This window comes from Rhinatrema bivittatum, chromosome 2 (assembly GCF_901001135.1).
Source record: "Rhinatrema bivittatum chromosome 2, aRhiBiv1.1, whole genome shotgun sequence".
NCBI classification, from domain to species: Eukaryota; Metazoa; Chordata; class Amphibia; order Gymnophiona; family Rhinatrematidae; genus Rhinatrema; species Rhinatrema bivittatum.
Genome location: NC_042616.1, coordinates 712,582,719 through 712,609,623, shown reverse-complemented (window position 1 = coordinate 712,609,623; position 26,905 = coordinate 712,582,719). Strand labels below are relative to the sequence as shown.

Here is a 26,905-nt window from a genome sequence, read left to right as displayed (position 1 = left end):
ACCTTTTCAAAGCTTCTAGCGAGTCAGGAGTGGCTCCAAAAGGACCAGATACAAACTGTGGTTTCTCTTCACAAAAGTGGACATAAGGAGGAGGATGGGAACTGCAGGCCGGTTAGTCTGACCTCGCTGATGAGTAAATTAATGGAATTGCTGCTAAAACAGAGGAAAGCACAGTTTCGGGAATCCAATGACTGAACTTGGAAGTTGGCGCTCTTCAAAAACCACCTCAGAGTATTTACTGACAGACAATCTGAATGAGTCATTTTTCTGGTTTTCTTGGTGCCCCATTCATTTCACATTTCTCCGTGCACATCAGCTTGCTCTACAGCAAGCACATTGCTTCTTAAGTACGTAATGTGCAGTACCTATTCATAGTGAAGGCTTAAGTTAACATGCGTGCAACAGAAGAGCGAGAACTTTCTGAAAGCTCTGGGCTAGTGGCTGGTAAAAACATAACCTACAACATCTTTTTTACAGCTTGTACACACTGCCTGAAGTCCAGCTCACCTTTCAAACTCACATAAGCAGGAAGGTATGTTAATTTTCCTTCCTGATTATTATATTTAACATTGGTAAATTGCCAAGAAATGGTTCAGATGTGATACTTCAAGGCCACTTCCACTATTACCTACCAGTCCCAACTTCTACAAACTTAATGCAAAATATATTACATGGTACAAAACAGCAATGGTCAAGATATTCTGACAAACGCCATTGACAATTTGCTGCAGATGCAGCTGGATTATTAATAGTACCCCAACTGTAGTCAACGATTCACAAGCCAAGGTGGAGTTTTTCACTTTCAGCTCCATAAAGAATGAAGCTGACTTACTATGTAAAAGCAAGAAATTTACAATTGCACACCATTACACACATCATTGCGCTATATATATTCTATACATTTACTAATACTCTGCAAGCCCTAAGGCCAGGATTCATCATTCCATGCGGAATGATGAAGCCTGCGCTAAAGGAGGCGAGCGGGCAATAGCCCATAGCTGATCGCACAATGGCGGTGCAATTTCAACTGCCGCGGTGTGGCCAGCTGCAGGCTATCGCGGGCATAGCACCACCGCTGACTCCTCCCTAACTCTGCTGACTCCACCCCTCCCCCTAATTTTAATGTTACTGCCATGAAAAGGCCCTTTTCACATGCGATAAGGGTTTAGAAAATAACCCCCTAAATTGGCTTGATTTTGCTTTTAGCTAAATCCTTATGACATTGTCTTTCCGTGAGCGCTGGTTGCCTGTCTGAATTTATTTAAGCCAGATTCTCCAGAATACTGTGGGTATGTGTCAGAGTTTGCTATCTTCAAGGCTGGATATCCTGTTGAAATGGAGCCCAAGAATGCAGGTATTTTATTTTACAAACACATCCAGAATTTTTATTTTTGTTTTGTCAAGGAAGCTGTACAGACTTTTGGGTAAATAATGGGTTAGATTTGATGTACACAAAAAAAAAAAAAAAATCCTTCTTCGCCAAGTGCACTGCAGTCTATGGGCACTGTCCGTTGTTTTGCACTGGTTAACTATCTGTTGCCTGGTGAACTTGATAACTGGGTACAACTCAACCAAAATATATTGAAAGAATCAAGTTCATCAGAGAGGCAACAGATTGTTATTAACTGACGTCATCCAAGCACCAGGGGCCTCAAGAGCGGCATCCTGCGGCGCGTCGATGCTCCGAACCCGCATGCCAAAGAGGCACGCCGGTTATGCCGGTTTTTTCCCCACATGAGAATGAGAAGGAAAAGAAAAGGAAATATTGCTGCTTGTCTACTGCGACTAGAAGGCCTATGGATCTTCATAACAATCGTCCTAGTTCATCAGTGCAGATCGACCTGAGTAACAAACTGGACATCTCCTTAAGCCCTGGGACAAGACTTCCCCCCTCCCCCCCCTCCCATCCGCAGTCTCTCCCTAAAGTTTAAAAAAAAACCCAAAACCTGCAACGGTCACTTTACCTATACAAGATCCTTTGTCAGAGGAATTATTTGAACCTAATATATATCTTTGGATAATGGTGAAACTTCAGCTGGGATTCCCCTTCCAGTACCACTGCCCCAGCTAGGTCAAGGGGGTGGTAGTGATGTTATGGGTGAGTCTGAAGACATTTTTCATATAGAAAAAAATGTAACATTGGCAGTTACTCAGTTATGTAATTATACAGCAGATGCCTCTAAAAAGTTCTCAGACTTGGATGTCAGAATGTTTGATGGAAACTCAACTGGACACTCAACAATGGGTAACTACAAAATTGCAGTCAACAATATCAGTGGGAATTAAAGATAACCTTTCATTACACTTTAAATGTGAAATGTTGGAAAATAAAATTAAGAGCTAATAATTTGAGTTGTTTAAAAGATATGCTACTGAAGCCCTCCAGTTTCTTCCTGTCAAATTATTCTTGCTGTCCAATTGTTTGTTATTATATTCCGGATAAACGGGGAGTTCTGACCTCTGAGGAAGGACTACTGATTTATTTATTTATTTATTTAAAGTCTCTTCTATACCGATAGGCGTTCGCACATCGTATCGGTTTACATAAAACAAGTAATTTTTGGGCAGGGCCCTTACAAGTAACAATCGAATACAAGTAACAAGTGAAGACTAAAGGGGAAAGGTGTGATAACAATTAGAAATGATTTAAGGAAGGGGCTAAAGTAAAGGGGTATCATATGCATTTACCCTAACAGGAACTATAGGTAATACTGAAAGGCATAACAATAAATAAATAAGTATAAATATAAATACGAAAACTATAATGACAACAATGTACAGGAGCCAGCGTTCTTAGTCAAATTCGAAGGAGGAGGTAACAGGTCAGCTATTCGAATTGTTACTCGATTGCTGTTAGGGATTTTTATATGGGGGGGGAGGGGAAAGGGGGTAGGCTTGCCGGAACAACCAAGTTTTAAGTTTTTTTTTTAATTTAGGAGTGGAGGCCTCAATGCGTATATCAGGAGGCAAGGAGTTCCATATAGTGGGGCCAGCAAGGGAAAATGCTCTGCTCATGGTGGAGGAGAGTTTGATAGATTTGATAGATTGAGTACGGAGGGTTCCTTGTAGGGCTGGGCGGGTAGGTCTATTGGAAGTGCGGGGGAGGAGAGGGGGGTTGATACAGTTGAGGTTTGCATTTAACAGACTTTTATGGATGAGGGAGAGTGCTTTGTAAAGTATTCGTGAGGGTATTGGGAGCCAATGGAGTTCGATCAGCGTGGGAGTAATGTGGTCTCTTTTTTTAGAGTTTGACAGTATACGAGTCGCGGCATTTTGTAATAGTTGTAACGGTTTGGTGTGCGTTGAGGGGATGCCAAGGAGGAGGGCGTTACAGTAGTTTATTTTAGACAGGATAATAGATTGAAAAACTGTACAAAAATCAGAAAAGTGTAGCAGTGGTCTGAGTTTTTTTTATCGTTTATAGCTTAAAATAGCAGTCCTTTATGATGGAGTTAATAAATGGTTTAAAAGTGAGATGGTTATCAATGAAGACTCCTAGGTTGCGAGTGTGTGCGGAGAAAGAAGTAGAAGCATATGAGAGTGGGATAGCTGGAAGAGGCTGCTAGCTAGCTAAAGGAGGCAACACATCTCACAAAAATCTAATGATGTGATTGCCTCTAGATCAATTTTGATTGTTTCTTTTTTGTTGGCTGGCGATAGAGAGATCTTCTTCAAACAGTAGTTTAAGTTTAAAGATGTTCGGTTCTGTGGTCAAAAAGGAATGGTATTTCCAGATGTTTCTAAGGAGACGCAAATGAAAACTATATTATTACCTTTGGGTGCAACATTCTTTTTTAAATTTCCCTGTAAAATATATTGTAACCTATCAAGGCAATAAGTTTATTTTTGTTGATCCTATGCATTTGGAAACCTTATAAGCGATAAATTATCTTCACATTGATGGGATTAATGTGTATAATGAGGGGTAACTGAGCAGACTTTCGGTTATTTTATGTTTTCTCCTATTGCTTTGAATTAGCAGCTCTAAATTAATGAGGACTTAATCATGTGTGATGAGAATTGTTAATTGATAAGATTTTTGTTTCAATTTATTGTCTTAGAGATCAGGGTCTCAGAGCATATAGAAAGACATGGTTTGGTGGAGCACAGTCAGCATGGATTTCCCCAGGGGAGATCTTGCATCACAGATCTGCTTCATTTTTTTTTGAAGGGGTTGATAGACATGTGGATGGAGGTGAAGCAGTGGATGTGGTGTATTTGGATTTTCGGAGGGCGTTTGACAAGTTCCCTCATGGGAGGCTTCTAGGAAAACTGAAAGTCATGGGGTAGGAGGTGATGTCCTTTTGTGGATTACAAACTGGTTAAAAGACGGAAACAGAGAGTAGGATTAAATGGTCAATTTTTCTCAGTGGAAAAGGGTGAATAATGGAGTGCCTCAGGGATCTGTACTTGGACCAGTGCTTTTCAATATATTTGTAAATGATCTGGAAAGGAATACCACGAGTGAGGTTGTCAAATTTGTGGATGATACAAAATTATTCAGTGGTTGGATCACAAATGGATTGTGATACATTGCAGAGGGACCTTGCGAGCCTGGAGGATTGGGCATCCAGGTGGCAGATAGGGTTTAATGTGGACAAGTGCAGGGTGTTGCATCTGGTGAAGGATGGCACTTGCTGTGGTTACACGATATTGGGTTCCATATTGGGAGCTACCGCCGGGGGGGGGGGGGATCTGGGCATCATGGTGAATAATACTTTGAAGTCGTCAGCTCAGTGTGCTGCAGCAGTCAGGGGGGAAGTGGAATGTTGGGCATTGTTGGGAAGGGAAGGTTAACAGAACATGTCATGATGCCTCTGTGTCACTCCATGGTGGGACCGCGCCTTGCGTGCTGTGTGCAGTTCTGGTCACCGTATCACAGGATGGATGTAGTTGCAGTGGAGAAGGTGCAGAGAGGGGCAACCAAGATGATGGGGGGCATGGAACATATCCCCTGTGAGGAAGGACTGAAGAGGTTGGGGCTGTTCAGCTTGGAGAAGAGATGGCTGAGGGGGGATATGATAGAGGTCTATAAAATAATTAGGGGTCTTGAATGAGAAGATGTGAATCTGTTATTTACACTTTTGGATAATAGAAGGACTAGGGGGGCACTCCATGAGGTTAGCAAGTAGCACATTTAGGGCTAATCGGAGAAAATTATTTTTCACTCAAACAATTAGGCTCTGGAATTTGTTGCCAGAGGATGTGGTTGGTGCAGTTGGGTTTGGAAAAGGTTTGGATGGGTTCTTGTAGGAGAAGTCCATTAACTGTTATTGGTCAAGTTGACTTGGGGTATGGCCTCTTCTACTGCTGGCATCAGTAGCATGGGATCTTCTTAGTGATTGGGTAATTGCCAGGTTCTTGTGGCCTGAATTGGCCTCTGTTTAGGCTTGATGGACGCTTGGCCTGACCCAGCTTGGCAATTTCTTATATGGTTAAAAAGCCTAATAAAATGTATATTAAAAAAAAACAAAAAACACAAGAAAGAGAAGACTTGAAAAAAAAATGTTGCCTTCTCTCCTTCAGCCCTCCCCAATTATAAATGTAATGCTGATGGGCTGGAAAACCCACACAACGATCTCATAGAACCAGAACTAACAGGCGAGACATTCTTCCTTTCTGGTTCTTCCTATGCATTTCTCCATTCCCTGAGCAAATAAGCAGTGCTCGAATAAACAAACATCTGTGAGGGATCTGTTTTGCTACAGCCTGCAGAACTCTCTTTCCAAAAACAGCATCCAAAAAAAGCCTGGAAAATCTAGTCTAATGTTTTATGAAAAGATTCAGGAGCGGACACTTTGCTCAGCTTCCAAAAAAAAAGAAGAAGATGCTTCAGTCTTACCAGCTCAACAGGCAGAAAGGCGCCACTGGTACGGGTCATCCCTTTATCATAAGGATCAATCCTTTCTGCTTTACATATCACATAAATGCACCTTGTACCCTTGGCCAAGTCACTTTATACTCCACTGCCTAGGTACAAACTTAGGGGGTAATTTTCAAGAGTTACATTTTGAAATGTAATACACTGTCATAAAGCAATTTTAAAAAGCCCATTTACGTATATAAAATGCATATAATCATGCAAAACTTACTGACAACTCATTGGCACAACAATTTTCAAAAGCCAATTTACATAAGCAAAATGCATTTACATATGTAAAACCCAGTTTTAAGCATGTAAATGCTTTTAAAAACCAGGTCCTTAGACTGAAAGCCTTCTGGGGATAGGGAAATACCTACAGTCCCTGAATGTAATCCATTCTGAAGTGCCAAAAAGCAGAATATAAATAAAACAAATAGCCAATCCATCTAGCAATTGTTCTTTTGATATCGAAAATGTTCATGTGAGAACATAACATACACAGAAACAACCCAACAAAATCAGACTTTAAAAAGTCACAGGTTCAAGCAATTTAGCTTGAACCTGTGAAGATAATTTTTTTTTTTTTGCTCTTCTGACAAGTATGTAGCTTCCATTCTTAAGAGTCACTTGGATTAAGCAAAATGAAGATAAGGCAATCTGCTTGCTAGGATGATAGATTGAGCCAATATATGGAGTACTGTGAAAACTGGGTCGCATGATCACCATTTCCTTCATAAATGCTCAATGTATCACTATCAAGAAAACTGTTTCAACTGAAACAAACAAAACAAAAAAAAAAAACAAACTCCTGGTGATAACTCGAAAGAAAACACCAGTAAGCACATCAAGAAGTAAATTAAAATCCTCTGATGATATTAAAGATTTAATACCCTGGACAAAGGATCTTTACTGCTTTTAGAAAGCTTATAGCATCATTATAAATCGCTGATGGAGCACGTGGCTGCTGCCTGAACTTCTAATGAACTGCAAGGTAACTGCAGGTCAAATAGTCTCTATAATCCTCCTTCACAAATCCCCTAATATGTTAAGGATAGTGGCTTTTCTTGTTAAAATTCCATTTTTCTCATAGTAAATGATAGCAGAAAAAGATCAAATTATACCATGCAATCTGCCCAGTTGAAATTTTTCCACACAGGTATGTGAACTTACAAATTTCCAAACTCAACCCAACACAAAGCTTCCCACCTCCTATGTCTTTTAGTCAAACCCCAAACTCCCAAAACCCTCCCACCAATGTGCTCCACCATCAATCCCAAGCATACCCAAAATCTATCAAAAGTATTGACCCTCCATCAACTCCACAGGTAGGCCATTTCAAACCTTGACATCTTTCTCTATGATTATTATAGAGCCAACCCCTAAATCCAACACACAGGTCCTCTTCCCTATCTTACTGCCAGGCTTCCCAACAATTCACAAAGACACCAAAACCAGCGAAGCCACTGTCTGAAACATCCAGCCTCCTCCCCTTCCCCCCCCCCTCCCCCCTGCTCACTGAAATTTAGCCATGGTAACCCCATGCAGGTTATTCCAATGCCTTCTTGGAAGGACGTCTTCTCTGGAAAATATCCCACACGCCACAGTAAGGTCCCAATGTGAAAGACTTCCTACTACTCAATATCATACAAAATTATCTTTGTTTTAAAAAATTGTACAAATCTCTTTAACATCTAAGTCAGGAAGGATAAATCACATATCTGGCTGCAGAGCTAGACCTCGACTCATGTAGCTCTTAACAAGCTAACATTACTGGACTTTCTAGTTTCCTTTCTAACAGTAAGTACCAAGTTAGACCACACTCAGTGTGGTCAACTTGAAACCATTATTATTAAATAAGAATTCTTTTGAAACTTCATTTTTCTCTAAGGAAAATCTCTCTCCTCAAAAAAAACCAAAACAAAACTTCCTCTACAACTTTACATCAGAGGCTATTGTGCTCTCAGTGAGACCTATTGTAAACTTTAATAAGGTTCTTCTTGTCTCTGTCCTCAGTTTAGAAAAGGATGACTGAACAAATGCAGAAGTTTGCAATTATACTCAGAGAGCAGAAATTGAGCCTTTATCTAGAGCAGAAGGCAAGGGGAAAAGTCTTCTCTATACTATAGTCCTTTACTAGTTGGAGGAAAACCTGATCGTGCAAAATTATACAAGAAGAAAACACTACAAACTTTATTTTATGTTTTACCTGGTTTTTCTAGTTATATATGTGGCAGATCCTCCCAGTCTGGCCACCAGATGTCACTGTTGCTGAATTATAACACTTTAAAAAGAGCCATCCATACCCTTCAGTCCCTCCCACCTGGAAGATCTGGATTGGATGCCTGAATACTATTCAGCCCAGACATTTTAGAACACTTTGGGATCAGTTTGAGGAAGCATTTGAAGAGTAAGGATGCCTGATTTGTACTCTCTGGTGAAGCCAAATGGAGTTTCTGTTAGAAATGACACCTCATCATGCACTCCTGCCAGAGTGTCCTTCTATTAACTTGAAGAAAGACAGATTTTTAAGGCTGTGACCCTTTAAGGGCAAAAGGGCTCTCTACAGAGGACCAAAGACCTGTGAGCCTATTCTACACCCCAGGTGGGAAAACACCAGTGATGGATCCTGCTGCGAGAGACAGCGAAGGTAGAAGATGTATCCAGTTTAAGTTTTGAGTATGATTTAGACTTGAGCAGCGTGGGGAGGTTTATGGATCCCTCTTCCCCACTGGGATTGCAGTGCTGAGAACTAGCCGGATCCCACTGACTTTTCCCCAAGAGAAGTGCCCTAGAAATATTAATAAGTAAAAGATGGAAGAACAAGAGCAGGAGACCCCCAACCGGAACTCCGTGTCCGAGGAAGAAGATGAACTAAGATAGGATTTTTGCAGTAAAATTGGGGATCCCTCCGCTAGGATTCCCGGACAGCCACTGGGAGAGTTTGTACAATTAAAATCAGCGTGGGCTCTACCCAGAGGTCTGAATAAAGGACACCTACCTACGGAGGAAAAACATACATGTACCCTAATTCATATGTAAATTCACACTTCTGGACAATGGACTTTAATTTATAATTATCAATCAGTAAACTATTATTTAATACCCAGACCTGGTCCTATCTGAGTTATTACAGCCTCTCACCTCATGGGAAGCACCAATACAGTATTTATTTATAAAAGTGTATGAATCACCTTCCAGAACTACACCCACAGAGAACTTTTTAACATGGTCTGGGCCACAAGCGAGAGCTTACCCCCATAAAAGGATTTTCCCCCCAGGGACTGAGAGTCAAGCGTGGGATGGCATTGCTAGCCGGGGCAGCCCCTGAAGAGAAGAAAATTTGTTTGTGCGCCCTTGGGACTAAACACCCCACTAAGGGTTACATTTATATAATTTTTTTAAACTTCCATTAAATGGACTAGATTTTCTAAAAGTATTCTGCCAGTTGGCACAAGAGGCTTCTGTATTGACAAGTTACTGTTCTGTGTCATTTCGGTCAGTTACATAAAACTACAGTAGCAGAATTCTGAACCTAAATCTGCTGCTAGAAAACTATGGTGGTTTCTGCGCAACAGAATCAGGTGCGTCATAATATTCTAGAACAGTGGTTCTCAATCCAGTCCTCAGGACATACCTTGCTAGTCATATTTTCAGGATATCCACAATGAATATGCATGAGATAGATCTGTGTGTGAACTGCCTCCCATAGCCTAATCATCACAATGTGGGCTATTACCATAAAACACACCCCTTCTATCACATGCAATGTTTACAGCAGATTGATAAATCTAGGCCTAAGTCAGGAGATGAACTAGGGTTGCTAAATGACTCCAGATTTTCAGGACAGGTTGATCCACTCCTGGTTTTACCTCATTTCATGCAGGGACTTGTACTTCTGATTTTCCTAAGAAATGCATTAGTCAGTCAGAACTACAAGTCCCTGAAAGTAATGGGGTAACCTGGGCTAGAACAACCTGTCCTGACAATCTGGAGCCACTTGGCAACCCTAAGAAGACACAGTTTATGTGTTTACAGTCCTCTAGTGCTTGAACTATTGAAAGAGATCAGGCAATATCTGTGAGCAAAGCAAAGAGCAATCATCTTACCAAGCTAGCTAAAGAATTAGCATGGAAAATTTTACCAGCTCACCCAACTCCTACACTGGGCTTGCTTAATGCCCCAAGGGCACCAATGATTCACAATCATCAGAACTTCCTCTATCTATGACATACCTCTGATGCCTGCTTTTGCTGGATGTGAGTAATCATCTTTGTCATACTGGATATTACAAGGGATTCAGGACCTCTTAGCTGAAAAGCCTTAATATTTCTGGGGCTCCCAAATATTTTTGGGGAAAAAAAATCAGCTCATGGAAGCAAAGAATCTTCCAAATGCTGTATCTACCCATAATGTTGCTGGCATAACTTTACCCTGAACTTATGCCCTTATGTAGTAATATTTTTTTTGCTGTTACAGTTGTCTCAAAGCATGTATTGAAATTCATTTACTGTAGAGTTTCACGTGACTTGGATTCTGTAAATATTCTCTCCTGTAAATAAAAGCAGACCTGTTTTGGAACCACAGCTAATGGAGATGCAAGGATTTATTCCAAGGTCTGAGCACTCTAGTTGTATAAGGGATAGTTTCCCTGAATCTATTCCATGTCTGTTCCAACAAGGGGAGTTTTATGCAGCCCCAGAAAGGTCTAGTCAGTCTTACCCAGTAAATGTTTCACTCCCTCGCAACACTACAACATCTGATCAACACTGACTGTTTAGATTGCTAGAACCTGTGTCAAGGAAATATAACACTGCTTACACCAATGTCTTGATAAGGCACCAGGAGCCTGCGCTCCCTTCTTCCTCTGCAAAACAGCCAGTCAATGCTATATGGAACTGAAGATGGGATATGGACTAGGTACACAAGCACTCTAAATGCCAAAAAGTCAAACAGAACGAGAAGATGGAGACATAACTAAACACAACTCTGTTCTGATCATTGTAGATTTTATTTAACTGGTTATCCCACAAATTAAATACTACTAAAAAATGAAAATATAGCAAATAAAATAATATAGTTTGTCAAAAGTCTGACCAATTTCTAAGGAAATTTAGCAGTTTTCAACCAGGATTTTTTTTTTCTTTTTTGGAGAGTTACAGTAATCCCATACATTCTCTAGAGCAGGAGTGGGCAACTCCAGTCCAGGAGTGCCAGAAACAGGTCTAGTGTTCAGGACACCCATAAAGAATGTGCATGAGATATATTTGCATTCAAAAGAGGTGATGTATGCATATATAACCTCATGCATATTCCTGAAAACCAGACCTGTCTCGGGTGCTCCAGGATTAGAGTTGCATACTCCCACTCTAGATGTCCTATGGATAATATGGGTAGCCAGGACAGTCGCTTCTGCCCACACCTGTCCCTTTACATCCAATAAATACACTTACACAGGTTGGGATCAACAGGCCACAGCTTTTATTAACAATATCCCTGTGCCCGAGCCAATTCACCATAATATCCAACTTGCCCCTCCCTCCCCCCGCCCATCCGCCACATGGAAGCAAGATGGGCAATCCAAGGCTATCCCAGCCTGTATGCAGTTACATCATTAACATTACCCCCATGATTCCCGCCACCGCCAAGCAAGGGGCCGACCACTTCGACCCCCGCCACCACCCAAGCAAGGACCCGTACCATCAACAACTGCACCCAGTTGTTAGTTAGAAACCACTGACCTAACACATGTCAAGTCAAATACTTATAACACAGCACAATCCCCTAATCTGCTCGGGCAACCGCCCGCTGCGACAACTCCAAAACCCCCGAACAGTAACATCAACCAAATTAGGGATGGGTGGGCAGATATCAGCGACTAGGAGCCATGGCAGAAAAACTAAAATGTCTGCCGAATTCCCAGGTCCCTCCTTCGGCTCCTCCCATTCCCATCCGCTTCAGTCAGAGGGAACCAATAGGTTCCCAGAGAATCAGAGGTTTAAACATAAACCTCCAACACCCCCCCTCCTACCTCGTCACACAACACAAGCCCGAATACGGGCCCTTGCACCTCCCCCCACTAACTTTAACCCCCGGCGTGCCAGCTATTTGGCCTGGCACCATATTACATTGTCCAGGCAGAACGGGACACGCCTGACCTTCCCTAATATGGGTAGCCAGGACAGTCACTTCTGACCACGCCCGTCCCTTTACATCCAATAAATACACTTACACAGGTTGGAATCAACAGGCCACAGCTTTTATTAACAATATCCCGGTGCCCGAGCCAATTCACCATAATATCCATCTTGCCCCCCCCCCCCCCCCCCACCCATCCGCCACGTGGAAGCAAGATGGGCAATCCAAGGCTATCCCAGCCTGTATGCAGTTACATCATAAACAATACCCCACGACTCCCACCGCCGCCAAGCAAGGGGCCGACCACTTCGACCCCCGCCACCGCCCAAGCACTCAGTTGTTAGTTAGAAACCACTTATCAAGTCAAATACTTATAACACAGCATAATCCCCCAATCTGCTTGGACAACCCCCAAAGGTGCGGCCTAGATCCCCACTCAGTATGAATTCTAAGGCCTCTTGCAGCACGTTCAAAAACATATCCATACCCACAAAAGATAAATGAACCCTGTCCCCCCTGAAAAACCACGCCTCCAGGCCCCAAACCCAGTCATGGCGGATATGAAAACCCCCACACCCGCCAGCCAGGAACCAATCTGTTGGTTAGCCTTGTCCGACACCGGCGCCAGACCTTATGCACAAGCAAAGCAGGCCTTGGAATAATGTCCGACCAACAAAGAACAGTACTCGAGAACAAACCAGAGACCGTTGCCAGGTCCCTCTGCACCATGCCAATGAACCTTCATCCCGACATTTTGCCCCAGTCGTTCCCTCCCAGATGAACGATCAAGATATTTGGTGGGGAGAGACGACTGCGCTCCTCTTGCAGACAAGGCAGCAACTCAGACCAGCGCATTCCCCGTCGACCCAACCAGCAAATGTTCACTCCCCACCCCTCCAAGTCCAAGTGTGGCCCGTACGGACACCCACAAGCATGAGAATGTGCCCAGGCAATATAAGAATGTCCCACAATCCGTACCACCATCCCCCGTTGAACTGCACCTGCAAAGAGAAAGGAATTAATATCTCAGACCATTAACTATTGCCCGGCCGCACATATCCAGTGAAAGCATCTGACTTCCACCTGCCGATCCTCTGAATCACACCCCCCCCCCCCCGACAAGCCCGCATTTGCTGCAGATGTCGTGGCCCCGATCCGGAAGGAATGGGTCCCGAACCGCGAGGTGTCCAACCCCAAAGTAGTCAAACCTGTCTGCAGAACTGCCCCGAACTGAAACTTCATCAGGGGCCATAGATCACGGTGAACCAGCAAATGAACTCCACCTTCCGGTCGAGTTCTTTCAAAAGCCAGTGCATTCACCACCAGACAAGTCTGCAACCCCAGAACCGGATGTAGCACCACTAACGACCCCTTACCCGCTTCATCAGTTTTGGATCTGTGAATGAATAAGGACACCAAATCCTCCCGTATACTCACGTTCCTAAGCAAAAGGCCAGAATCCTCAGCCCCCTGGGAAGCACGGGCAACCAACTCACTGATGCGAAAAGCGCCAAAAAAAGCCAACACAAACGCAAGCCGAAAAAGACAATCCTCATATTTGCTATTACAGATCACGAGCAGTATCTCCCACAGCCTACCCAAAATCTCGTGTGTAATCAGAAGCCATTTATCTGGAACCACCACTGACCCTCGGGCCCATCCCAGCATCCCCAATGAATCAGGAATCTCCCTACCGGGAATCCCCAGCCGTGAGCCCTCATAAAGAAGGAGAATCCAGACAACTGCCTGCCCACTGATGCCCTGGAAACCCCTTTTTCCCTGGCGCATTCAATAAACTGTACCATGTGCTCGTCCGATACAGGACACCCCTGCCAACCCAAACCGACCAGGAAGGACACCACCTTGTTTGCCGATGCCACATAACTGCTCCAGGTGGACGGAGCTAGGGATGCCCGGAGCAGCTTCCATGCTTCTGGGAACCGAGACTCCAAAGGAAATGCGGCACTGATGCTCCCTGCTGATCTGCCTCTGGTACGAGCTCCCGAAACAAGGACCACTTGCAATGAGAAAGAGAATCAGCAATAATGTTAGAAACCCAGGAACATGCCTAGCCCATACAGTGATATTCAATTCCATACAATGCAGCACGAACTCCCGCAGCAGATCGGAGACCACTATACATTTCGCAGCCCGCTTGTTAATGACATCCATCCCCCCTCAGTTGTCACACCAAAACACTGCTACCACAATGGGGAACAATTCGAGGAACGTAATGTTTTTAGTAACCCCATCCTTTTCCACTCCTCCGGCGAAGATGCAGCACACCAGGCCCCCTGAAAATAGGCGCCAAAACCAACGGACCCAGCTGCATCTGTAAAATGTTCTAAATCGTGATTGGAAACTGAATCATCTTGCCAAAATAGCGAACCATTGAAATCTGACAAGAAACGACCCAAAATCTGCAAATCTTCCTTCAACCGCCTTGTAATGCGAATCCGGTGACCACTCTTCCGCAAGCCTTCCATAATAGAACTCAGCCTCCTCAGGAATACCCTAGCCATAGGCATCACACGACAAGCGAAATTCAAGCTGCCCACCAGGGATTGCATCTGATGTAAAGTCAGCTTCCTCACCCACAATACCCTGGACACCAAATCCCTCATCGCTTCCACTTTATTGGATGGCAAGCGAGAGATCATCCCGACCTAGTCCAACTCGATATCCAAGAAAGTAATGTGAGTACAAGGACCTTCTGTTTTGCCCTCTGCTAAAGGGATGCCAAATTCAGCTGCAGTGCTCCGGAAACAACTCAATAGATGGGAACAAGTCTGAGAAGATGAATCCCCCACGAAAAGGAAATCGTCCAAGTAATGCACGATGTTACCCACTCCAGCCCACTCTGCTACCACCCAATGGACAAAGGAACTGAATGTTTCAAAATAGGCGCAGGCAATGGAGCACCCCATGGGCAGGCATTTATCGAAATAGAAAGAATCCTGGAACCGGAAACCCAGCAATGGAAATGACTCAGGATGGATCAGCAGCAATCAGAAGGTGGACTCGATATCCACTTTCGCCATCCGGGCACCTACACCACAGCGCCGCACCATCGACACCGCTGACTGAAAAGAAGCATATCTCACCGTGCACAAGTCCCTGGGAATGTAATCATTGACCAAATTACCCTCCGGGAACAACAGATTATGTATCAAACGGAACTTAACCGACTCTTTCTTGGACACCACAGCCAGTGGGGATAGGACCAAGTCCTCAAAAGGAGGAACTTGAAAAGGACCCGCAATCCTGCCCATGTCGATCTCCTGTAGCAGTTTAGCAGCTACCACATGGGCCAGCTTGCGAACTGAAGGACAATTATGACCCCCACCCCCATCGGTCCCTCAAAGGGGACACGGAAACCATACCTAAAACCCTGAAACAAAAGTAACGCCGCCTCCTCCCTGGGATACCTACTCAGCCATCCCGTCATAGCTACTAAACAGACTGGAGTAGGAGCCAACTCCTGGACCTCACTTCTGTGGGCCTTTCGCCAAAGATCCGCTGCCACTCCCGACACTGGATCATTTAGGGCATTTGGTGGTGGGATGTCCCAACCCACAGTTGGAGTAAGCATGTTTGAACTTGCAGTCTGGGAAGTTACATGTCACCCGGTTCAACTTCCAACACACATCTGGGAAACTGGACCCGACTCTACCGCCCCCTGCTGGAGCAGGTCCCACCTGAAATGGCCGCCCACCGGGAGACCCCGACATTCTGCTACTGTCCCCTACGCCCAACGACCCTACTTTGGCACCCATCTGCGTCAACCACAGCCCCACACCATGAATTTGTTCTCCTCCATTTGGTCTCTAAATTGCTCATCATAATTGAGCCATGACCAACCCTCGTACGCCCGGCTGGCTGCCAGAATGGCATCTGCATACGCCAGCAGGGGACCATACTGAACCGGGTCGCGATGGCCCACAACACTAGCCAAACGGAGAAATGGGTGGATCCAGTTGTGCGAGTTGTGAACCACCCTCCGCCGCGTACCCTGAAATCTATCCACATTTCTCTTCTTCTTTTTCTCCCTACACTTACCTCTACGACCCTCCAACAACTGGAAAATATCGATGTACCTACGCTGCCTAATTTTTTTTTTTTTTGCAGCAACTTGGGCACATCCTCCCACAACTCGGAGAGACTGACCAATGCAGGCGACCCCCTTGAGTAACCCAGCTCACCCACCCGGCCTTTTTTACACGCCCCTGCCAAAGAGGAACAAATTGAGGAGGACGAAGATGACGACAAAGAAGACAAAGCGTCTGAAGAGATAGACCGAGTGCGTTTTCTCTTGTGCCGTGATTTCTCGTGTTTCTTCAGGTCCAAGGAACGCACAGCCGGAGGCTCCACAACTTCGCCCTGCGACACCACCACTGGCTCGGTCGGACCAGGGTCTCCTAACCCTGAGGTGTCATGCAGCCCCCCCTGCAAGGAACCAGACCCCCCCCCTTTCAACTTCATACTCCTGTCCTTGCTCATCCCAACTATATTCAAGTCTGCGGCACCACCATCCATACCCGTCGCACATGGGGTTGGTATCCGGGAGCCACTGGCAGGCCAGCCTCACCAGGGTTTGTGCCTCGGAGTCTGTTGGTATGATCCATCTCACTGGGGACCTGACTCAGGGAACCGGATGTAAACGCCGCAGCCGCAGCTAGATCAGCATGCCAGCAGTCTCGCCGCGAAGGACCAGGACCGTCGACTGCCTCAATGACGGGATAAGGCTGTGAAAAAGGAGCAGTAGCAACAACTGAGGACCCGGAAAACGCTGGTGCTGCAGGACTTCCCGATGGACCAGTCCCACAACGCAGACCCATGTCAGAAGATGGCGGCGCCTGCTCCCTTCTCCAATCGCCGGATGCGCCTCTCCAACGCGGCCTTGCATGAGCCTGCCTCCCCCCGAACCTCCCCTGCGGAAACCTGTACCAATCTGGGGCATTGACCTCGCCCCACGGTGGAATACATGGACCCTAGTTGTCCTCAGAACCCCAAACATATTCAGGCGGACTCTCCGGGCCCACCCAATCACCTCCCAACTCAGAACCCAGGTAAAGCCTGGGATCATACATCCCTGGGGGACCGTCCCTCCAGTACCTCGAAAAAGCCCACCAAGGTGGTCTGCCAAAACCTGTCCAATCCCCCAAATCCCCAATGGCGCAGGGTCCTCCCCCTGTCACCCCCTGCGGCTCCCTGGATACCACAGTCCCTTCAGATTCAAACCCCGTTCGAGCTGCACTGACCCAGCACCTTGTGCACCCTGCCTTCCCACTACAGTACCGGACAGCCCCGAGCCTGGAGCTGAAGCTGGCACAGCGTTAGAGGCAGCCAGAGAAACCTCTTGAGGAGCCGGCCCACAGGAACTCTCGACCCTCGCGGGAGCAGGAGGAGGAGGGACGCAGACAGGCAGCGGGACCAAACCCGGGGAAGGAGCCAGAGTCCTCAACTTCCCTCACCGCGGGGCAGCCTTCTCACTGCGAGTCCTGGGACGTGCAACCCACCCCCTGCCACCTGACACCTCGGGCCGCCTCACGGTCCCCTCCCCCGAACCGGCAGCCACAACCCCCGGCACAGCCAAAACCGCCCCGCTCACCAAGTCAGCCCCATCTCCTGCGTCGCCTCGATGCTCACCCGGAGCCGCCACAGGAGCATCATCACCCAGCATCGCCGCCTCCTCCGACATTCCTGTCAGCTGAGTAGGCCCCCAAAACGCAAAAAAGAGGAGCGGGATGCTATCAGCGACTAGGAGCCACGGCAGAAAAACTAAAATGCCTGCTGAATTCCCCAGGTCCCTCCTTCGGCTCCTCCCATTCCCATCTGCTTCAGTCAGAGGGAACCAATAGGTTCCCAGAGAATCAGAAGTTTAAACATAAACCTCCAACACCCCCCCCCCCCCCCCCCCCCCCCACCACCTCGTCACGCAACACGAGCCTGAATACAGGCACTTGCAGCTCCCCCCACTAACTTTAACCTGTGCCAGCTATTTGGCCTGGCACCATATTACATTGTCCAGGCGTTACGGGACCCGCCTGACCTTCCAAGAAAAACATATATTGAGGAAGGCTCCAAAGGGGATTTATAGGAAAAAAAAGATATTTACCAAACTGTGCCACTACATGTAAAATAAGAGTCCAGTTTCATGAGCATGTGTCTTAGGAGAAGTGAAAAACACCATGTATGCCTTGTGACCAAAACTGTGCATCAGAGTGGCTAAGCAAATCCAAAGAGAGTACATTGTGAAAGTATCAGGATCTGCTTTTCTCATTTAATCTGTATAACAGGACTGACAAATACACAAGAATCTGAAAAAACATAATATTGCCCACAACCTTAAAACAGATGGATCTTAGATAAAATGAAAATGTGATTCACAGCTGGTTTCCTACCTTGACACTCATTTAAATATCAGATCAACCATATTACTACACTGGCTGAAGACCAATACTGTTGTACTGGAACAGATCATTCTTACTGGGTTTATTAAGAACTGACAAAAGTCCAATCGGGGAAAAACACAAAAACAGAAAATAAAGCAGGCACAAATTTTAAAAAGCTTAAAAACTATTAATATAGAGAAACAAGGATTTTAGTCCATGAACATGGCTTATAAACAGTTATGCAATTTTTAAACATGTATTTCTACTTTAAATAGTTTTCAAATATTATCTGAGCAAGAAATATTTGTCTAAATCAATCCCACAACTATTTTAGACATCCCCCATGGTGCAGTCCCTTTTAAACAGGGTTTTGAGGGGTGGAAGTGAGGAATTCCTCTGGTGCAATAGAGGAACTTTTGTAACTCACTGGATGTGTTTATGCCCACAAGTTTGCATGGACTGTTTATCACAGACAGCCTCGTCCTGAGCAACTAGATCATTCTCTTGAAATCCCCTTCTCTGGATCTGCTATGAATGTAAGCGAATTGTATCTAACAGCCTGAAGAGGTTTCATCTGGCAAAATAAAGTTAACAAAAAACTTGAGAAAGGCAGACGGGAAGGAAAGAAAAATACCCCATGCCTCACAAGAGCTGAGGGGAAGAGAGCTTCAGACTACTTTGCCCTTCTGTTTCCTAGGCTTAGGGGCAAGAATTGACTATAACCAACAGCCCCACATTCAGAAAAGCTGCATAGAAACTCTATCCACAAAGTGAAATGCCTTCACTGCAGCTGAAGCTAACCCCATCAAGAAGTCTTTCCATCCTGCAAAATAGGAGGTATCTCTTCCACGCCTGTCCTCAGGGGACATGCAAACGCCCTCGGGTTCAATCCAGTTGTTTTTTTTTACACACATTCATACTTGATTAAGTCGAACATCTGATACAAATTGTCAAATAAGGCAAAGTTACCACAGCACTGAAAAACAATAGGCACACGATTTCATTACAGAATGCAAGATCTTAAGGGGGTTCTGCACAAGCGCCGGTAGAAAGATTTTGGGAGGGGAGGAGAGAAGGGGAGGCGGAGAGAGAGAGAGGGAGCCTATCAACAACAACAACAAAAAAAAGGATATACAAAACCACGGAAATAGTTACCAAAACAATTAGTCATTAAAATCCATAGAGGAGCGGGAGGCGGGAGGGGCAAATGACCCCTCTTGACCCCCCCCTTCCCTTCTTCCCCCACCCCAGGGGTCTGTGTCTTTGGTTGGAAAAGGCAATTCTTTAAAAAAATAAAAAGCTTTTTAAGAAGAAGTTCCCCCCAACCGTTCAGGAACTGCATAAATCCAGTAATTTGCACCCACACTGTGCGTTTCCAGAGCTGGAAATCCGATTACAATCTGCAGAAGAAGCAAAAGTGGATACATCCAGGCTCTCTCAAACTTCCTTCTGCCATCCAGGGAGATGGACAGCTACAGGCATTAAACTGAAAGCAGTAAAACCCTCATCTATTTATTCACTTTTACATTTACCTCTCGCCCAACCTGCAAAGGCGCTCTAGGCGAATTACAATAATAAAACATAATAAAAAAATGCATCGCAATAAATTGTAATATATATATAATATAAGGATTCTCCAGACAGCTATTCTAATATATTATTAATCATTAAAGCTACTGTACTGTGTTCTAAAGAAGTTTACCTTCGCAGGGAACTTTAGAACTTTTTTTTTCAGCTCAGACTGCAATATTGTCCCCCTCCCTTCTGTTTTCCTCTATTCAGAACTAAAACATTCCAGCAACGTGCACCTCATATAGCTACGAACTGAGAGGTTATTACATTATCAGTCTTTATAGCACCAAAACATGGAACAGAATTTAAAAATACCATCTCCAAACGTTAAACAGCCATCTATCCAAATAATCAAACAATATGAAGATCCCACCGGGGGGGGGGGGAAGTTCTTAATGACTTCAGCAGATCGACTCTTCCCGAGCACCAGATGCTGCAGCTCAATTTATAGAAAGCTCAACACATCCACTTCTTTTCCGCTAGCTCGCAGCCTGGCTTTTACCTACCAAACATCACCGGGAGGCACAAAATAATATTGATGATGATGATAAAAACAGAGCGCTGCTTTGATCGAACCTCAAACCAAATCAAAGCCGCGCCGAGACTGCTTCGCTCGCCGCAGGGTCCGAGCACACACAGGGGGCTTGGGGGGGGGAAACAAATAAAGCTGCACCTACTACACCAAGGGCGAGCCAGGCAATGCGGAGCGTGGGGGAAGCTGCCGTCCCCCCCCCCCCTTCTCCTTTTGGCTAGCACTGGCTCAGAATAGGGCGAGCCGCAGCCGGAGCTCCCCTGCAGTCCCTTTCCCAAACCCAGAACTTACCGACTCTCCCCACACGCAGGCGACCAAGCCAAAGAAGAGCAATATCCGCACGTTCCTCATTATTCCCGGAGCAGTGCACGGAGAATCCCAAATTGGCGTTCTTTTGAAAGAGAAGCAGCTCAACCCAACGCTGCCTCCTCCCTGCTCCTTCTGGTAAATAGGAGGATCCCGCCGGCGAGGACAAGCAGCAGCAGCAGCTCGGCGCCTCCTGCGCTCTTCTCTGACTCCTCTCACTTGTTGGTTTAAGGAGTCCACCGCATACGTGTTGCCTTTTTTTTTTTTTTAATCTCGCTCCCTCCGCCGACACTTTTTTTCCCACCCCCCTCTCTCTCTCTCTCTCTCTCCTTCGTTCCAACAGTTACTTCAAACCCAGAGAAACCATAACCAGCAACGAGATTTTATTTTTTGGTAATTCGACTTAAGTTATTCAGCAAAGTAGTCGAGTGCCGAGCGTTTGCTGCTGGTAGAGGGCAGGCGCTGCTTTGCTTTGCCGCCGCACTTTCTCTTGCCTCCTGCTCTCACACTGTGTCGCTCTGAGGCTCAGTTTGCCTGCCAGGCTCTCCAGCTCTTCTCCCCTCCCTCCCTCTCTTTCTCGCTCCAACCGGCTCCACTCAGGCTTCTTTCATCTTTCCCCACTCTTCCTCCCCTTACACACTGCATGCATTTCCCCCCGCCCCTCTCTACACAGCCAGCCCAGCTCTATCTGCTGCCTCTCTGGTTTAAAAGCAAACACACATTCCTTTAGGGGGATTACATGACAAGATTGGCAGCTCATCCCACCACTGAAGGAAACCCTTCTGCTTGTAGTTATCATTGCTCTCAATCCATCCCTCTGTTGTGTTTTTTTTTTTTCCCCTCCATAAACCCAAAGCCGCTTACATAGTTCTTCTACAGCCTTCTTCATCGGAATGGAAAAAATTTGCAAAAATCACATGGTGATAAGGAAGTAACTGCTCAGGCATTCTTGCTTTGAACTGGGATTACTATCCCTTATGAAAGACTGAATTTGGGGGGAAAAAAAACCCCACAACCTGTTAATGCAGCATGACCTTTCTCTTTTTCTTTCAGTTTGAGCTTTACTGTTTATTGCATTTGTAAACTATAAGTTATTTCATTTGACAATGCAAAAAAAGTTGGCATCACTTATAAAGAGGGGAAAGGAATTCCTACATATTTGTAATAAAGATTATGTGAAGCACAGATTATAGTTAACAATCAAAAGGATGAAATGCATTCTTTTGGAGCAAAAGCAAATATTTAATTTTCTTAAGAAAGCACTGATTCCATTTTTGTAATTTTTTTAATTGTTCTTTTTAAACATCTTGATGTAAATGATTAAAGACAAGCAGTTGTGTTCTTGAGTGCAATTTTAGGTGCATAAATTTATACACATGGTAGCCCCTGCTTCGTTTGATGTCCAGAATGTAGGGGTCACTACCATCCCAGGGCCAATCCTACTGTCCTGGACCTCTAATTCTTGACCGCTGGGATGCCAGGGTTCCTTCCCACCGGCAGGGAAGAGGACAAACCTCTAGGGCCTTATGTGCACGGAAGGTGAGGATCACTACACACTCTCTCCACTTCCATAAAAGACAAGCTGCGCTGCGCACGCAGCACAGCGATTATAACATGGGGGAAACGCACGAGAAGGATGGGAAGGAGTTAAAGGGGGAGGGGAAGGTAAGATTAGGAAAGGTGGGAAGAAGGAGTAAGTAAGGGGAAGAGAGGGGGGAAGGAAGACAGGCAGTTGGGAGCAAGTTTTGAATAGGAGGCACTGATTGGCTGCAGCTGATGATGTCCGAAGGCAGGCACCAGAATCGGGCGGCAAGCAAGGAGAGAGGAGTGCAGGAATTTCGTTCCTCAGAAAAGCTTCCATTAAGGGCCTTTTGGAAGTGATTTTCGCAACATGAGGGGAGTGGAGAGCGTGGATGCAGGTTGGGGACAAGTGAGCAAGCCATGGAAGGGAAGGGCCGTCGAGGCTCCGCTGCGGCGCGATTCATGCGGCCAGCGGTGGAGTGAGGTAGCACCCCTCCCCTTCCACACTTAGCGCCGGCAGCAGGGCCTGCTTCGGCCAGCTGCGGAGAGCGCGGCCCTGAGGCGAGCGTGGGAGTCGGTCAGGATTCGGAGCGAGCCACCGGTGGGGAGTGGGGACCGCCCCCCGGGCTTGTTCCTGCGCACCTCGGAGCCTGTATTGAAAGCAGCGATACGGTGGGAGTGGGAGGGGACAGGGCACGGTGCGGCAGAGAGGAAGCGGGCCGAGTGGGGGCTGAGGATTCAGGACCAGCAGCGCAGACAGGCGGCGCCCAGACAGTCGCGTCAGTGATGGAGGTCGAGAGAGGCGGAACAGGGAGGCAGGAAAACGAACAGCGTGGGGGGGGGCCTGCACCACAGCGAGGGTCTACCCCCAGCCAGGGGAGGGGAGAGCGGCAGATGAGTGGTTTTGCAGGCATGGAGCGAAGAGCTGCAGGACACAGACGGAGTGAAGGCCCTCATCATCGAAGGAGGAACTTTGGCGGAGCTTCTGCGGGGGAAGAGAGGGTGCATGCGTACGGTGAGTGTGGTAGACGCCAGTGGGAGAGGGTGAGGGAAGCAGGGGAAGTACAATAAGGTGTCCGGGGGTTTCCTGCAAGACAGGACATCGTAATAAGGGGATTTGGGGGGTGGCCCGCGTGGTCTATGGAACAAACAGGGGGATTTTAGGGCAGAGAGGCGGAGACCTCAAGAGTCGGGAAGAAGGGCTGCATGGGATGTGTCCAGTGAGCTCAACGCGTTTAGGAGGCAGGGTGCAGGACAAGCAGGTAAAGATCAGCAGAGGGTTTCAGGACCAGGTACTGCGACCAGGCTTGTTGTTCTTACAGGTTCGGAGGACCAGGCTTATCCCAATACTTCAAGGAGTGTGGAGAGGAGGGTGACGCAGCCAGGATATGCCGGACGAGAAGCGCAGCAGGCGGATTGGCTGGACAGAGAAGGCACGATAGCAGCAAGGAGCAGGCTGCCTGGCGCGGATGAAGGTAAAGAGAGGGATGGAGATCAAAGGCAAGGGAGAACAAAAAAAACAAAACGTAGGAGTACTTCATCAAGCTGCACAGATAGCAGTTCCTATATGGAGTCCTCCATGGACTAAAGTGAATGAGGGAGGGTAGCCAAGTATAGCGGTGCAGGTCCGAGTCAGGGCAAGGGACACCTGGCGCGGGCATCCTTAATAGAAGTGGGGTACCCAACAAATTGAGTAAGATAATTGGACGCATAAGATATTTAACATCTGTCAGCTTCTGGATGGCAGAAGGGGAGGTTAATGATGAAGGAGAATGGGAGGCAAAAAGCGGAGTGCAGGCGTGACAGGGACCAAAGCACTTAAGAATATATTAAATTGGACAGGGGGTCTCCCCCACTTAGCTAGAGTGGTGGGACATTTCAAGCTGGATCCACATGCGGCTCACAGCGTATTGTGAAAGTATTCCAGGGGCTTTTAAGGATTACGACGGGTGGGGCTTGGCTTAACAAAAAAAAAAAAATTTTAGGGAAAGGATGGAGGGAATAAATTCATGTCTTGGTGCCCAGGACATCAATAAATGGCTTACCCGGACCAATAAGAGTGCCAGGTCAAGAAAGGTAGGTAGGGGACAGTGGGAGGTCGACGGGAGGGGGGGAATTTCCAGTGGCACTGTGTTGGGGGTCCAGGGAGCGGAAGGTGGTTGCAAGTAGAGTAGAGAGCCAGCTGCAGGAGCGGCCAGCAGCTACGTCTGTTGGAAATTAACAGGGCCACTGGCTAGTTCTGGAGTGTAAGTTTAGACACGCTTGCTTAACATGCAACGGAGCTCATCCTAGAATTAAGTGTACTACTGGCAATGCTAAAGTACCCATGAAGGGCGGTAAACCCCAAAAGGGGAGGGTTATCCCAAAAATAAAAAAATAAATAAAATAAAATAAAAGACAAATAAATAAATAAATAAATAGTAATAAGCAGGAATAGGGAGGGGATAGCAATAGGGGCTGCAGAGGGAGATATGTAGCTAGGACGAAAGGGAGCATTCAATAAGGGGTGGGGTCGAATGGAGGCGGGGCTACAAGCGATGGGGCACAGATTGATGGGGGGTGTGAGCGGGTGCATTCACACGTAAAGGTAAGAGTTTAGTGGCCCCCACAACAACAAAAAAAAAGGGGGGGAACCCAGAGATAAAGCGTTTGAGGCATGCTTACAAGGGAAGCAGATTGGGGAGGATGAGGTATGTCACGTAATACGGTGGTTGATGATTTTTTTTCCATGAAGGTTGCGTAGCCTTACTGTACAGGATTGATGGAGAATATGTACGGGAGACACAGGACAAAGATGAATGCGCGTTAATTCAGGGCTCAGTAGCCCCTAGTACGTGGACGACGTATTTAAGAGGGAAGCGCAGCGCCAGTGAATTATAGGCACTAGTGGGATTGGGTAAGGGGAAAAGTGCCTGACGGTTTGTTAGTTTTGCAGTTGGCTTTCTCACGGGCCTACCTTGGTGCCATGAGAAACAGCTAGTTAACAGCCCAGTCCCACAGGAACGCGAAGGACAAGGGAGCCAAGTCACAAGGAATTCAGATTAACAGCAGAGGCGGCAACTTTGTTCCTCCCAAAATCTAAGATGGAACAATCAGGGAAAGGTTCGTTCATCACACTATACTAGGGATGTGAATCGTGTCCTCGATCGTCTTAACGATCGATTTCGGCTGGGAGGGGGAGGGAATCGTATTGTTGCCGTTTGGGGGGGGTAAAATATCGTGAAAAATCGTGAAAAATCGTGAAAAATCGAAAAATCGAAAAATCGCAAAACCGGCACATTAAAACCCCCTAAAACCCACCCCCGACCCTTTAAATTAAATCCCCCACCCTCCCGAACCCCCCCCAAATGACTTAAATAACCTGCGGGTCCAGCGGCGGTCCGGAACGGCAGCGGTCCGGAACGGGCTCCTGCTCCTGAATCTTGTTGTCTTCAGCCGGCGCCATTTTCCAAAATGGCGCCGAAAAATGGCGGCGGCCATAGACGAACACGATTGGACGGCAGGAGGTCCTTCCGGACCCCCGCTGGACTTTTGGCAAGTCTCGTGGGGGTCAGGAGGCCCCCCACAAGCTGGCCAAAAGTTCCTGGAGGTCCAGCGGGGGTCAGGGAGCGTATGGCCGGCGCCATTTTCCGTACGAAAACGATTCGCGGCGGGAAATCGCTCCCTGACCCCCGCTGGACCTCCAGGAACTTTTGGCCAGCTTGTGGGGGGCCTCCTGACCCCCACGAGACTTGCCAAAAGTCCAGCGGGGGTCCGGAAGGACCTCCTGCCGTCCAATCGTGTTCGTCTATGGCCGCCGCCATTTTTCGGCGCCATTTTGGAAAATGGCGCCGGCTGAAGACAACAAGATTCAGGAGCAGGAGCCCGTTCCGGACCGCTGCCGTTCCGGACCGCCGCTGGACCCGCAGGTTATTTAAGTCATTTGGGGGGGGGTTCGGGAGGGTGGGGGATTTAATTTAAAGGGTCGGGGGTGGGTTTTAGGGGGTTTTAGTGTGCCGGCTCACGATTCTAACGATTTATAACGATAAATCGTTAGAATCTCTATTGTATTGTGTTCCATAACGGTTTAAGACGATATTAAAATTATCGGACGATAATTTTAATCGTCCTAAAATGATTCACATCCCTACACTATACTAATGGACAGCGAGGTAGCAAGTACAGTACGGACTGCAATACATTATTCGCGGATAAGACTGGCGGTGGAAGGCCCTTTCTTAGTGCAAGCTGATGGTGCAGCACTTACAAGATACCAGGTTGTGCAGGTTTTGCTTAGGGTGGCAAGGGCGGATGGCAGGACTACATTAAGGTATAGCTCGCATTCCTTTCATATAGGGGCAACGACTTCAGCAGCAGAGGCTGGTCTCAGCAGAGGCTGGTCTCTCGTTCGCCGGCATTCAAAGCATAAAGAGATGAAGGTCAGAGGCTTTTAAGGAGTACATTCAGATGGGAAAGAACAATTAAAAAAAAAAAAGGGGGGGAGTGTAGGGTGGAGGATGGGGGGGTAGAAAGGAATCACAAAAATAATGCTATGTCTTTTGTTTCAGAGCTGTTGGGGTGGAAGCACGGGACCGGATGCGC

At 46.6% G+C, this 26,905-nt stretch overlaps 1 protein-coding gene across 1 annotated transcript in view; it reads right to left on the bottom strand.

The window, feature by feature from the left end:
* The window catches only part of SDC2 (syndecan 2), a 310,346-nt gene extending 288,953 nt beyond the window's left edge, over positions 1 to 21,393 (bottom strand). The window contains exon 1 of the mRNA XM_029591756.1: positions 20,789 to 21,393. Coding sequence (XP_029447616.1) covers positions 20,789 to 20,848 — 60 coding nt within the window. The 5' untranslated portion in view covers positions 20,849 to 21,393. The remainder of the gene's footprint in view (positions 1 to 20,788) is intronic.
* Between the last annotated feature and the right edge of the window lie 5,512 nt (positions 21,394 to 26,905).